The sequence below is a fragment of the Pteropus alecto genome, unplaced genomic scaffold (genome assembly GCF_000325575.1).
Source record: "Pteropus alecto unplaced genomic scaffold, ASM32557v1 scaffold71, whole genome shotgun sequence".
Taxonomy (NCBI): domain Eukaryota; kingdom Metazoa; phylum Chordata; class Mammalia; order Chiroptera; family Pteropodidae; genus Pteropus; species Pteropus alecto.
This window is the reverse complement of record NW_006433024.1, coordinates 6546482-6561790: the sequence shown is the minus strand read 5'-3', so window position 1 is coordinate 6561790 and position 15309 is coordinate 6546482. Positions and strand designations below refer to the sequence as shown.

At 33.5% G+C, this 15309-nt stretch overlaps 1 protein-coding gene across 6 annotated transcripts in view; it reads right to left on the bottom strand.

Annotated features, from left to right (window-relative positions):
* Positions 1–15309, bottom strand: part of METTL15 (methyltransferase like 15) — a 151938-nt gene that overhangs the window by 13850 nt on the left and 122779 nt on the right. For 4 of the 6 annotated variants that reach the window (XM_025044037.1, XM_025044036.1, XM_025044038.1 and 1 more), the window contains one exon: positions 11727–11905. In XM_025044037.1, the coding sequence (XP_024899805.1) occupies positions 11727–11905 (179 nt within the window). The remainder of the gene's footprint in view (positions 1–11726; positions 11906–15309) is intronic. The other 2 variants (XM_025044040.1, XM_015586360.2) reach the window with 1 other exon arrangement.

Below are 15309 nucleotides of genomic sequence, written 5' to 3'. Positions count from 1 at the left end.
AAAACTTTTCTTATTTTCTTTTATATCCCCACTTCCAGATCTAAAATCTGGCGCACAGTAGGGGAAAATCCACTAAATAAGAGAGACTCACAATTTCAAACAAAGATAAAGATGTACCATAAACAGTATTGTGAATGTGGAAATGCATGAACTCCCTAAAATCTTTGTAAGATTTTGTGTGTATGTGCAGTTTTATGTGGAGATACTCTAGGGCTTCTACCAAATTCTCAGATATACAAGGGACTCCAAAGTAGGAAAAGTTCTGGTGAAAACAATGAATTTAGTGAGTTTTCAGCTTACAACACACCACTGTTAATGATACTACCAAAAAAAAGCCTCTGCATTCATTTAGTTATGTTTTGTTGTATTTTTTTTTCTTAATCCGGGTATATCATCACCACTTAGCACATCACAAGCATGGATTGATAACTCCCTTCATGCATAGCAGCAGAAGTTGGAAACTATAGCAGTGAATACTCAGTTTTCCTCTGATTCACAAGAGATTTCATATTAAAAGTAGAGAAAACCTTGCTTAGTAACAGTCTGTACTACATATAATAATAGAACACATTTGTATGTGGAAATGGTAGATAAATTTCATTCATAAAAAACACCATGCTTCTAGATAAATGACTTGAAGTCCCAGAGAGAAATTATCATTTTTAGTTCTGGGATATCCTTATGCTACTTACACTTTTTAAAATTTAAAACATTCACATGTTCAAATGTATTGAGATTTTTAAGCTTGTGAATGAAATTAGCAACGTGCTGTGGCTGTCAATGTGATACATTGCAATTCTCCCTGAGTGGTAGGGTTTAAAAATTAATTCAGCTCTTGCACCTGTTTGCCGGCATTCGTCTGTTGAATTTCCATCACATTTAATAAGTCGCTGTGACGCAACTCATGTCCTTTTGCCTGGGCTCCTTTAATATAGTGTTAAATTCTCACCCATCTAAAATTCAAGTAATATTACAGATTTCAAACTGTTAATTAAAATCCGTGAACTTGAATCGTTCTGGATAAAATTGGCTTTACTCAGTGAGGTTCTTTTTAAACTTCTTCAGAGTCTCATCTAATCCTCAACTCCTACCAGGTTAAGTCTGATGACAACATGATCTCACTATGGGTGGCTCAGGCTTACAAATCCTCATACAATAGGGAAAAATCAAGTTATAGGCTTGAGCAGAAAAGGTAACAAGGAATATTACCTGCTGAGATGAAATAAGAAATTTAGCTCAGAATTACAGGAAAGGATTTATATCCTACATACATTATTTTATAATAAAATTAATTGTATAGTACCTATGTCTTAAAATGCTTACCAGGATGAGATAGCTCAAACTGAATCATGATTCCTAATACCTATTTCGTGGTCAGTATTAAATTTAATTATCAAATCTTTAAGAAGGGATTGTGGCCTACTTGCTAGGTACTGTGAATACAGAGCAGAAGTCTAAGGAGGAGGTTCTGGCATACTTAAAACCTGTAATCAGATACTTTATTTGAACTTTTAGAAATAGTCTATAGGGCAGGCAGTACTGACTTCAGAGTTGGGTCATCTGCACTTCCAGGAGCTGGGAGATAGTAAGAGGAAAGGTATTTAACAATGCTTCTCTTTATCTTGTGAGGTCAGCACATACTCATAATTAATTGTCATGTTCCAAGTTCCTGCAGAAAACAACCTGCAATGAAACACTTCTCAACTGTATTACAATGGCTTTTTAAAAAATATTTATCTCTCCAACTGAAATATAAGCTTCCAGAAGGCAAGGATTGTGTGTTATTATCATTTTTCTTATAACAGGCATGTTGAAAGACTAATAGGTCACCTAACTGAATTAAAGAATGATTAATTTCTCCAGGGGTAAATAGCACATGAATTTTAATTAAATTGTAGATTATAAATAGCTCCTTTTTTTTTTATCTTACCACATCCAATTCTAATATTGAACTGCCCCCTTCTATCTTTTATTTTTCTGCCTGCTTTAGCATACTAAATTGCTCTAGAAGCAATGCTTTAAATAATGTCCAGTGAAGGCTTTTGGTTTCTAGAAGGATGTGTATCCTTTTTGAAAAACAGCATTTCAAAGGCTTAAAGGAATATATATGTGCCGTTAACCTCACTTAGAGAATTTATACTAAAAAGGAAGTAGACCCCCCCAAATCCCTTAAATATGCACAAAAATATTTATTATATGGCTTATAATAAAAGATCCCACTAAAAGGTAAGCCAAATATCTAATAATGAGAACATGATTAACTAAATTATAGTATTTCTTATTGATATGTAGTATATTGGCATAAAAATTAAATCACATGATAAAATATTAAGTAAAAAAATTCAAAATTATCTACATTCACACGTTTTAACTGCAAAATGTGAGAATAAATCAAGATAAAAAGATAAAGGGAATGTGCAAAATTTTAATGTTTGTGTTATGGTAATAGAGTGGTATTACAGTTTTTTAAAGTTTTCATTTGAATTTCTTAACAATGTTGCATGACAAATGAAAATGCTTTTATAAGAGACAAAATCTCACATTTTCTCTACGATCATAAGTTTTAATTATTTTTTTACATGTATTTGTGTAGCACACTCTATGTCAGGTAGATTAGCTTTTGTCAAATGCCTATCATATGCCTACCACTAGGATAGGTAGTTTAAAAATGTAATTTCTAATCATCACAGCAATCTTACGTTAGGAACCATTATCCCTGTCTTAGAATTAGAAAAGCTATGTAACTTGGTCACATTCATACAGCTAGTAAATAGCACAGCTGAAATTTGAATCTAAGTTTTTGTATAATTCTAAAACAAATTTCTTTTTCCACTATTCAGTGACACAATAGAATTCAGGGACATGAACTCTGACTACTAAAGCAAAGGTGATAAGGCATTAAAAAAAGGACTAATAAGGAAAAACAGCTAAGCAATATAGTAATACAGCACACTGGCTTAATAATTTGAGTCTGTCATCAAAGTCCATTTTCCATCTAAAGAGTACAACATCTTAGAAAACCTACCTGCTAGATTATCATTCTCAGCTTCAAATTCTGAGCTAGGTACCTAAACCACATAGGAGTCTAGACCAGTTTTTCTACAGTGGACCCGGCATACAGATTAGCTATATCTTAAGAGAGACTTAGTGAACCAGAAAATGATCTTACCTCTACTGTAACACAGAGATACAAAGACATAGGAAATTTGAGAGATAAGGTGAATAACTGTTGCACAGGACTCAAGAGAATGGAGAAAGTAAATATGGGAAGAAATAATGTCTGATATTTCTAAGAAGTAAAAAATATTAAGGAAGTTCATTTTGTTTCATTAATGACCTATAAAAACAGAATCACAACCAAGCACAGCACAATTAAACATCAATGATAGGAAAATCTTAAAAGTATCAGAAGAATAAAAAGACCAACTATGAAATAATGACAACTATACTTTTCATCAACCATAATAAAAGAGACAATAAAATATCTTAAAAGTACTGAGTGAAAATAATCATAAACCTCTTGATTCTATATCCAACTAAATTATAATTCTAATGTGAGGTAAAAATAATGATAAATTTAGACAAAGTGTGAGAATACATCATTTATAGAGTCTCACTGAAAATATCTCAAAATATGTACTTGTGTAAGAAGAAAAATGAAGTGGGAATTTTAAGCTAAGAAAAAAAAAAATGTAAATGTTGATACAGCCAAGTAAGTACTAACTGCGAAGACTACTATCTAAGATCTCTTTTTTTTGTTAATTTTGAGAAGATGAAAGCTTTGTCTTAATCACTTACGTGCCTTCATTAGTACCTAGTACAAAGTGGACTCAATAAATATTTGATGACTAAATGAATGTGTAATGTGTTTATGAAATAGGTATCTTATCTCAATGTTGGGTCAAATTCCCTACTTGGTAATGAGAAAATTGAAAATATAGAAGACTGACCTAGCATTGTATGACATATTGAACCTGATTTACCCTTTAGAGAATAGGAAAGATACTATAAGTATCAGGAAAATTATTAGTTTCCCTTATTATTATAGGTCTAAGTTTACCTAACAACAGAAAGTGCCTATATGCTGAAAAATTCATTGGTTATAAGATTTTCTCTATGAGTTGACTCTAGCCTCATCCATTTTTCTAAACATCACGAGTTTTATGAAGAAATGGACAATGATTTATTTATTCAAGAAATATTTTGTTGATTGTATCCTTTGATGCACAAAAGTTTTTAGGTTCAAATTGTTTAATTTAGCTTTTGTTGCCTATACTTTTGCCATATTCAAAAAATCATTGCTAAATCCAATGTCATAAAGTTTTCCCTTAGGTTTTGAGGAGTTTAGTTTGGGTCTTTAATCCATTTTGAATTAATTTTGGTATGTGGTATAAGATAAGCTTCCAAGTTCATTCATTTGCAGATGGATATTCAGTTTCCCAAAACCATTTGTTGAAGAGACCACTGAATGGTGTAGGCACCAGTACTGAAGATCATTTGATCATATACATGAGGATTTATTTATTTCTGGCTCTCTATGCTATTCCATTTGTCTATATGTTTTGATTGCTACTATCAAAAAAAAAAAAACCCAAAAAACAAAAAACAGAAAATTATAAGGTTGGTAGGGATGTGGAGAAGTTGGATCCCCATGCAGTGTCGGGATTCTAAACTAGTTATAATCACTATGAAAAACAGTATGACAGTTCCTTGGAAAATTACAGATAAAAGTACCACATGATCCAGCAATCTCACTTCTGGGTACATACCCAAAATAATTGAAAGCAGAGTCTCAGAGAGATATTTTCACACTCATATTCATAGCAGCATTATTCACAATAGCCAAGAGGTGGAAGCAACCCAAATGTCTACTGACAGATGAATGGATAAACAAAATGTGGTATGTACATACAATGGAATATTATTCAGATTTAAAAACAGAGGAAATACTGTAACATGATATAACATGGATGAACCTTGAGGACATTACACTGTGAAATAAGCCGGTCATATTAAGACAAATATTATATGACTCCATTTATATGAGGTATCTAAAGTAGTCAAATTTGTAGGCATAGAAAGTAGAATGATGATTACCAGGGACTGCGGGGGAGGGAGGAAAAAGGAGTTGTTTAATGGGTATAGAGTTTCAGTTCTGCAAGATGAAGAAGCTCCAGAGATCTGTTTCCGAACAGTGTGAAAATTCTTAACATTACTGAACTGTACACTTAAAAATTGTTAAGATGGTCCATTTTTTTTAAAAAAGAAATATTAACTGAATATCTATTATAAGCCACATTCTATATCAGGTCTTGAGGATGTAGCGATAAAGAAGATATACCTAATCCTTGATCTCATAGAGTTGATAGTCCAGATGATAAGAAAGTAATCAAATGAATAATTATAATTTGGAAAATGTAGAAAGTCAACAAAAATTTTCTATTGCTTACTGTGTGTTCTATGCTATTAAAACAAATGTAAGAGGAGATTTTCTGTTCTTCAGTTTATAACATGGTAGAAATGATAACAAGTTATTAAAATATGTGAAGCAATATATACTAATGTAAAGATTACAGGAATAAAATAAATTAAAATGTTTGGGAAATGGTGAAATTGCTAATATTCTTGCAAAAAATAAAGAGATAAGAAAAAGATAAGACCATTTTTTAAATTCTGAGGAACATCTTTGCCAGATATTCCATACTTTTTTAACTTCAGCACAAAGCAACAGATGATAGAAAATAATTTGGAAGCATTATTCTTAATTTTTAATAATGATTAACATTTGGATATCAAAATTACTCTTCCATTCATTATTCCTCTTCCCGAACCTAGAAATATAACATTTTGATTTTTGACAACCTATTAACATTGGGGTTCTCTTTCTTTGACATTCTCCTGGCATGGTTTGAATATTTTAAACTTTGCAAATGAAAGCAGATGCTGTCTTCAAAGAACGTTCCCAATATATAAAAATAATAGTCAATGTATTAAACTACTACTTTTAGGAATGGTGCTGTACACTGTTGATTCTCTCAGTATTTTGGGGGGTAAAGCAAAGCTTATTATGATACCTACTACCATCTAGACAAGATCTGAATAATATCAATATAAATTTAAAAAATGGTAGTTCAGTTAATATGTAAGAATACTTGATCTTGATTCTCCAATGGAGAATCTTCTAAATATCTACCACCAAATTCTTAAAACTTCTGAACAACTAGTTACAGGAACGAATAATCTTTCCTCTTTTTTAATAAGTTAATAAAGAGAAGGATGAAATGGAGAGACTATATACATCTTTACAAAATTAACACCAATGTGAAAACTGATAATGTGCAGAATATGCAATACCACATCACTTTAATTTTCACTTGCAGAGGCACAAAAATTATAAAATAATAAGGAATGGAGTAATGAGATAGGGGTTACATTTGTCTTCTTTTGTTTCATAGGTGAAATTTGAAATTCAGCTGAAATCAGGAAGACCTAGAAGACTTCGTTATGACTAATTACTATATGAAGAAGAATCTGACCCAACTCAAGGTCACATTTATGATAGCGGATACCAAGATAATGCAAAAATTCCAAGAATTTGGAAATGTATTGAGTCCTGGGATTGGTCTCTGAATTGTCTGTCTTCTATTCTCAGCCCTCTGAAATCCTATCTTCTTCTTTATTTGTTCATTCATCTTTTCATTTCTGCAATTAATGAGTTTCTATTGGGTAGCAGAGACTTTTCTATAAATAGCCACCATTTCTCCCCCTAAAAGGCCCTATTCAAAGGTCTCCATGTCTGTAACATACATCCAACCCCTTTCTTCAATAACTAAATCCCTCCCACCACATCAAAATCAACTGCTCCTTTCTTTGAGTTGCCATACCTTTTTGTTCATGGCTCTATTACACATAGCACCTATCACAAGATAGCAAGAGTGAGTTGTTTGTACGATGGTCTCTCACATGAGTATATGAGATCCTGGAAGATGGAGCTGTCAGCATTCTCCAGTAACAGTTTATGCTGTATCTTAATCATAAGAAAGGAATCTAGAGTAGTGTTGTAAATAAGAGCACAGGGTTTACAGTAAGATAACTAGCTTCTGATTCCATCTCCACTTGACAAGAGACAAATTACCTAGCCTTTTTGTGCTTTAGTTTCCTCATCTATAAAATAGCGATAAAAATAGTACTGCCTCATAGGCTGTTGTGCTTATTGAGTGAGTTAATAGATGAAAATAATTTAGAATAGTGCCTACTATTTGCTCAGTAAGTATTAGTTAACATTCATCATCATCATCATCATCATCATCATCATCATCATTAAATTAGAGTTGGGCCACAGTCATTGGGATTGAAGCAATCCCAGATAGCCACTTGGTACTCCAAAATGAGACAGCCAGATTTTTTCAGAAGAAAAAAAAATTTTTAAGTTTTTTCTTTCTTTTTTTTCACATTTCATTTTCTTCTGAGTTGGACTTCTTGTACAGAATGTTTCTTGGAAAGATTACTTATTAAAATAAGAAATAAGTTTACTTATGAAATGTCATTTGATAATTTAGTTGGCATGAAGTTACCATACGAACACACACTGCGTATAACAGATTGAACTCAAGAGATTTAAAATGACAGAAGAATAAGTGCATTGTCATAGGCAGTGGCAATAACAACTATGGCTCACTGGCGAGCCATTCAAATTCGACAGTAGGTATGACTATGCCATTTTCCACCAGAGTGACAATCAAACTCTCTGGTATCTTCATTTATTTCTTAATTATGGCAATATTAATATAAAGAGTGCTTTTGGGGAAAGATGGAGGAAGCGACATGTAGATTATTAAAACAATAAAGGGATAGCAAACTCTTCTGATTAACTTCATCAGGAAAAAGTTTATGTTCCACTATACTATGACTAAAATTCCACTAAAATGATTATTTTTAAATGAATGTTTTATTTTTATTATTATTTCAACTTTGCTGAAAAATAACAGTGATTTCTGATACAAGTTGAGGCATCAATGCTGTGAAAAGATACACCTTACATGTACCAGTGCAGAAAATAATTATTATTTTCCTTCCAAAAAGTCACATAACCCCTATGGGAAGGGCAGCTTGAAAGAAGCTATCAGCCTATCACAGCTTAATCTCTTGAATTATCATACAATTCCATTATGTATGCAATTGTGACTATGAGTGTGGTGGTCTTCCTTGTCTTAATGAATAATTAGCTTTCTGCAAGCAAAGGAAGTGATTTCTATTTCCACCAATATGCAGGTTTAACTGTGTGTCAGGAATAGTGGCATAATTCCCTGGGCACTTGATAATCTTGAACATATTTAGTATAAGAAAAGTCATTCAAATATAGTCACTGTATATTATAACCTGCCAAAATATATGTTTGTTAAATAAAGATATGGCTTAGGAATTATACTGGGTTCAATAGTGTCCCCCAACGTTCATGTCTATCAGGAATCTGCGAATGTTGACTTTATTTTAAAATATCGTCTTTGCAGATATAATCAAGTTAAATTGAGGGCATACTGGATTATGACGGTCCCTAAATCCAATGACTAGTATCCTTCTAATAAGAGAGAAATTTTGACCCAAAGACAGATGCACAGGGAGAACACCATGTGACAATGGAGACAGAGACTTAGTGATACATCTACAAGCCAAGGAACATCAAAGATTGCTGGCAACCACCAGACACTAGGAATAGTCAAGGAAGCATTCTTCCCTAGAATCAAGATGATACCTTGATTCTGGATTTCTAGCCTTCACGACTCTGAAAGAATAAATTTTTGTTCTTTTAAGCCACCGAGTGTATGTGGTACTTTGTTATGGCAGCACTAGGAAACTAATACAGGAATCTTCGTGGGTCCTCTATCGCTTCCCGTATTTCCTTGAAGTAGCTCTCTCAAGAGTCTTCTATTTAATGCACTTGACAGATTCATCCCTTTCTCTGTTAAACAAATTATCTCAGGATAGTATTCTTCTCTTTAGCATTCTATACTTTTCTGCTTTTACCAGAAGAGCTATACATTTACAGCCCAGAACACTTACTATTGTCATCACGTGATTTAATCAAATATTATATAAGCTGGTGAAGTATGAACGCAAATGGAAAGGCAGCTGCTGTTTCCAAAAGCACCAGGCTGGAAACTTCGGAAACTCCTGATAAGGATGCATCACATAAAAAAACACAATTAAGTTTGATATGGGTGACGTAATTATAAAAGACTGAAAAAAAGTGAAAATCTAGAGAATGTGCTCATTCAGATTGCTTTGTAAATACCTTTAAATTCTTCCATTATTGGAATTAAAGTAAAATCAGAGCTTACGGAAGAGGTACCGTGGGTGTGGCTTATGTAAGAATAGACGTGGGGGAACTGCAATTAGAAACTAAACAGGTCCATATATATGTGTCCATATATAGGTCCTATAATTCTACATTTTTATCAACTTTTTCTACTAGCCGCACAATCATAACTTAAAACTATAATAAATAAGAGAGTTTCCACTATAAGTCTAGGTTTATTACACCATATTTTTATTCAGTCACATGTTAGTAAGCTTATGAACACAGAGTCTCTATCTGATTCACTCCCCATTCTATCTTTAGTACTCTGTGTAATGCCTGGTATAAAGCAGCCTCTCTCAAATTACTTTTTTAAAATAAATGAGAACAAAATGGAAGTCTATTGTTTCTATTTTTTTCCCTTTCCAAAGAATTATATAATCATCAATAAAGTTTTATTATTATGGGCTGATCTGACCATAAAAAATGGACTAATTATAGAAAACAGTCTTTTAGTGGCATTTACTAAAATGGGGTTTCACATACACATGTATAAATATTTTCACTTTTACTATATCATTTGTCATAGCCCTGTTTTTTATATCAAATCTTTCTAAAAATACTTATTTGTTCCTATTCTACATCTTCATATAATTTCTATCTAATGCCACAGTGTTATTTCCTCAAGTTTGCAAATTAAGATCTTGAGTCAGAAAAGTTAACTTAATTTCTTAAAGGCAGATTCTCAATTATGTGTCAAATTCATGAGCTTCCAAACTCTAGTTTAGTACTAACTTTGCATTAATTAGGTTGTACCCTTGAAGAAACTATTGACACTCCCTGAGCCTCAAGTTTTTTCAGTTATCAGATGAGGTTTTTTGACTAGATGATCTCTAGGATGGCCTCTAGTCCTGAGTCCTCATTTTCTGCACCAGAAATTCTGGATTTTCTTGCAAATAAAAATGTAACTTCTCACTGATCTTCTTTCCAATATGAAAGACAGAAGACAACACACAGAGCTAAAAAATGACAAAAAAGATAAGGTGGAAACAAACATGTTAGTGAGTATGAAGTGGGGGATAAAAAGGGACAGAGAACAGGTGATGAATTTAATGTTAGCCTGCTAGTATAAACTTTTTTGGGGGGAAAATACCATGGAATATTTTATGTTCACGTAACCTATAAGAATTCTGCAATTACTTGTTTAAAGTAAGTTGCTCAATTGTAAGTTGCTCTGGCTGTGAGGTATGCAGCTTAAATATTAAGGACTTGATCAACTCTATATTTTATTATCATAACTAGGTAGAATATAGTCTTATTGAATTACATCATAAAACAATTGCTACAGAATCACTAAATCTTGATCTGAATGAATTTATAATTAAGTTTTATTCCTTAAACTATGGATAATATTTAGAGGCAATTAATACAAGTTCTTTCTATAAGCTACACCAATATTCCTTTTTCCTACTTCTTTAGCTACTTAAATAACTTAACTGGAACCACTGAAAAGAAATCTTAATACATTTGGTAAATAAAAATGATGTAGGGTTTCAGATGGTCCAATAAGACAAAGAATTTATCATTGGAATTCTGTTAAATAACTGCAGGAGTTGTATTTTTGTCTTGGAAAACTTTCATCATGGAACACAGCTGTGAAACAACTTTGGCTTCAAACAGAAAGGCTATATAATAAAGCTCCTCCTAGCTAGACTTAGGTTCAAGAGGTTTATGATGGCAAACAGCAAAGAAGATAAAATGTTTCAATAAGGCCCTCAGGCTGATTTAGTTAGCATTCACAAAGTGGAATAACCTATACATCACATACCCTTTGTTAGCTGGTTGTTTAGAATAGATGTGTGAGTCACTAGATTTTATTTTAGCAATTGGGCAATGCAATTCTCCTTTTGTCCAAAACATTAAAATGCAGAAATGTGAAACTGAGAGGTAATGTCAGATCTTATGCAGGATGCTTATCAACCACTGTGATGAATCAAGAAATTCTTCTGCTCTTGTCATTCCATGTTTCACCTTGGTAGGCACAAATGATAACTTACCTCGTGCAAAAAGAAAAAAAAAAAATCTATTATTAAACTAATCAGCAAACTACAGTATTTTTTTTTTAAATTGTGTTTGGAGGAGAGGTGTTGGTGGGGAAGCTTGCAAAAGAAAAGGAAAGTGGCATAAGAGAACGATAGGCAAGATTCTATCCTGCATCATTTCAAGTACAAATGAATCCCTCTGGAATTTGGGATATATGTATATATCCATGTAATACATATACGTGTGTGTGTGTGTGTATGTGTGTGTGTGTGTGTGTGTGTGTGTGTATATATATATATATATATACACACACACACATATGTATATATCCATGTAATATATTATTTTTCCCCCCCTCTCAGATACTGTTCAGAATTAATGAAGATACCTGCGACGATGCTGGCAAGCTGCTGGGTTCTGGTAACAGGATAGATGCTGCGTGCCTGAACGATTGCTGAAGCTATTTTCTTGGCATGCTTCTCCTCCCCGTATGCTCTCAGGATGGATGCAAGTGCCTGTTGATCTAAAGCGTTCACAACATCAGCTGCGGTGGGCATGTCAGGGTACCTACGCACAAGAAAAACTAATTAGTTCATTGACGTCAGTTTTAATTGACGAGGTGAAACTTCAGAGTATTGAGGCATAGAGTCAAGCATACGCACATAGTCTAAGAGAGCTTCTGAGATTTTTAAAGTTGAAGACTGAAATCTTACATGAATGAAATAGGTTTTCCATTTCAAATACCCATCATTATGGCAGGTGGAGACTGTGTATGACATTCATCAAGGTCAAGGCCAGCAGAAAGTTAAAATATTTTACTAACCTTTAATTCACAAAGAGGTTATTACTGCTCAACAGAGTTTCCCTAAACTAAAACAATTAAACTGTTTGGATTTAGTTTGTTCAAAATTTAAATACCTGCTTGAATTTTTTTTTCAGTATAGAAGATACAAGGCTTACTAACTGATATTTAAATGAGCCTAGATCTCAGGAATGTTAAGTAAATCTGAGACTGTCAAGTAACCAACTACTTATATGGGAGCACAAATGGAATTTAGCTAGTTCCCTCATCCCAGGGAACATGTTCCATGACTCCTAGCAGATGCCTGAAACCACAAAAAGTAGTGGACCCTATATATACTATGTTTTGCCCTATACATACACCATATACTTTATGAATTCTCTTTGGCAAATCTGAATTGCCAGCATCACTACTCTTGCACTATGGGGCCCTTGTTAAGTAAAATACAGTTTACTTGAATGCAAGCACTGCCATACTGTGACAGTCAATATGATAACCCAGATGGCTACTAAGAGACTAATGGATGATAAGCATATATAGGATGGATATGCTGGACAAAGGGATAATTCACATCCCGGGTAAGACAGAGTGAGACACCACGAGATTTCTTCATGCTACTCAGAATGGCACACAATTTAAACCTTATGAATTGCTTATTTCTGGAATTTCCCTTTTAATATTTTCAGGCTGCAGTTGACCCATAGGTAACTGAAACTGTGGAAAGTGAAATGGGGGCTAAGAGTGACTACTGTATAAGAAGATAATGCTGGTCAGTTCCTCTCACAAAAACTAGAATGATCTTAATACCAATAATGTATATTATTTCAAATGCTTAACAATACTGGCTCCTACCTCCATGACAAAAGACACCATGGGGTAAAACTCGGTAATCGGCAAGCAATACTAAACAAGCCTAGATTATAATTTCAGGTGAAAACAAAATACGACCCTCCAGCCAAATAAAATTAATCATAGTAGCAGGAAATAACATTTACTCTGTCAGACAATTCAAGTTTATCTTACTTTAGAGAAATGGGTCAAGGAATTCTAAGTGATAAGCTAACTGAGACTCTACTTATTAGAAAGATAGCTTTGCTAATAGTACAGTTACTGCATTGGACTGGTTGTTGATAACCATGCTTTAGGGACTTTAAGTAACAGGGATATGGTAGCTTTAAGACCTGAAGATCAAATCAGAGTGGGGTTGTCAAGAAACACCCAAATTCCTCCTTAAACGTACTACACTGAACATTGTTAACAAGCCTTGTGCCTTCAGGAGAAATTTTTGTTGTTCTTCCCTATTTTGCCATGACTTCCACCTCTCTCTCTATATCTTTCTCTTTCCTCTCTCTCTTTCCTCCCCTTCCTTCCTCCTTCCCTCCCTCCCTCTCTCTCTCTCTCAAATCTTGCATTTCAAAACCTGTGACCCTTGCTTTTATTTTTGTTTTTATTTATTTGGGGCTTCCATGGCACCCCTAGGCCAATGAACATCCTAGAAGGTAGCCCTGTTTCCATCTCAATAAGCTTTGCTCCTTCAATAATAGCTTTAAAGATAAAGATTTGGTCTTTAGAGTCAAACTGACCTAGATTAGAATCCTGGCCTTGCAATTCATATCAGGTAAATCTTTTAACCTATTTGCCTGAATTTTTAACCTATGAATGAAATAATGCTTACTTCACAGAATTGTTGGGAGCATTATATATTGTTTTAAAGTTTAATTCTCAAGGGCAATCTTATTTTCCAGTTCTTAGAGGAGAACCTAGGGAACCTTGATTCTCAGACTAGGATTTGCTGATACATCTTTACATTAACAATATGGGAATTTACTACTATTAACTAGAAGCTTTGTCATTGTATTTCAGAAGGCATCCTCCTTAGCAAGACAAAGGAACAGCAGAAATTTGCTTGACATTTTACTACCTCTGCACAACAACCTCAGTCTCCAAACATGAGAAGATATTTGACCTTTACTATTAGTCACTGGCTTTTAAAGGATTTTTATTATTTTCTTTTATGATCACATTCTTCAATCTATGAATGCCAACTTGTGCAAAAGAAAGTATAAGACTCAGAACAAAAAGAGTCTAACAGGTATAGGTCACAATCTCGGGTAACAGATCATATCAAAACATGGGGAAAAGGCTATATGTAAATAATAACCACAGGATAGAGCAGTTTGTGGGAAAGAAGTTAAAGTCAACTCAATATTAATTTGTTGACTTAAATGAAACTTTAAATTTTCTATATATTAGTTATTCTTGTAGATTGGAAGAAATTTTGGAAAACTTATTTGTTTCAGTAGAAATGTTTATGCAAGTGTAGAATTGTAGATTAGTAACATAACTGAATAGTTTGCTTAGTGATAAGAAAGTGTACTGTTCTCCTTAGAAGATGAGCTTCACAAAGGTAAGGGACAATGTACATAATTTGGTGGTGGTGGTGATGGGGACATGAAATGAAGGAGAAGGGCATGGTTAAACTTTTTAAGTACAAGCTGGCCAGTCTCTGGACCAGTGTTGGGCACAGAGACAAGTGCTAATCTAAGCCTTTAAAATTAATTTAGATTTGAAAAAATTATCCTATACTTTCCTAGAATGTGATCCTCTTTGTGTTATTTACTATAAATGTACCTACTTGGATAATGGAGATCAAACACTAATATCTCCAGGGTGGTTAGGAATGAAGAGGAGGTATAAACTATCCTCTGTAGAATACTGTTTGATATAGTACCATGAGTTGTAGTTTTTCTGAAGAAGGTGGAACCAAGGTGACTGCATAAGAGACAGGGAAAACACACAAATGCCAACCACTACGATTTTGACTTTTATGCGGTATTTAAAAGAATATGCATTAAATATACTTCACACAAGAGACATAGTTGAGCCTGCATAAAAATGAAACCATTGTTTCAGTATCATATTTATCAATATTGTTAGTAGTCTAAAAGCTCACATTGTAAAAAAGATAATCAGCCTGAAGTTATCATCTTCACTATTCTGTGTAAAGACAGCAATGATTTTTCTTTTAGAATCCCAAATCTAGAGAAACAGTAAAAACTATAATGAGTAGCAAACAAAACTGACTTATTATATATGGATAGTGTTAGATGTGGGCATGTAATGGGAATTCTGCAGTCTTAAAAGGGAATTAAATTCAAAGTGCTTTTGA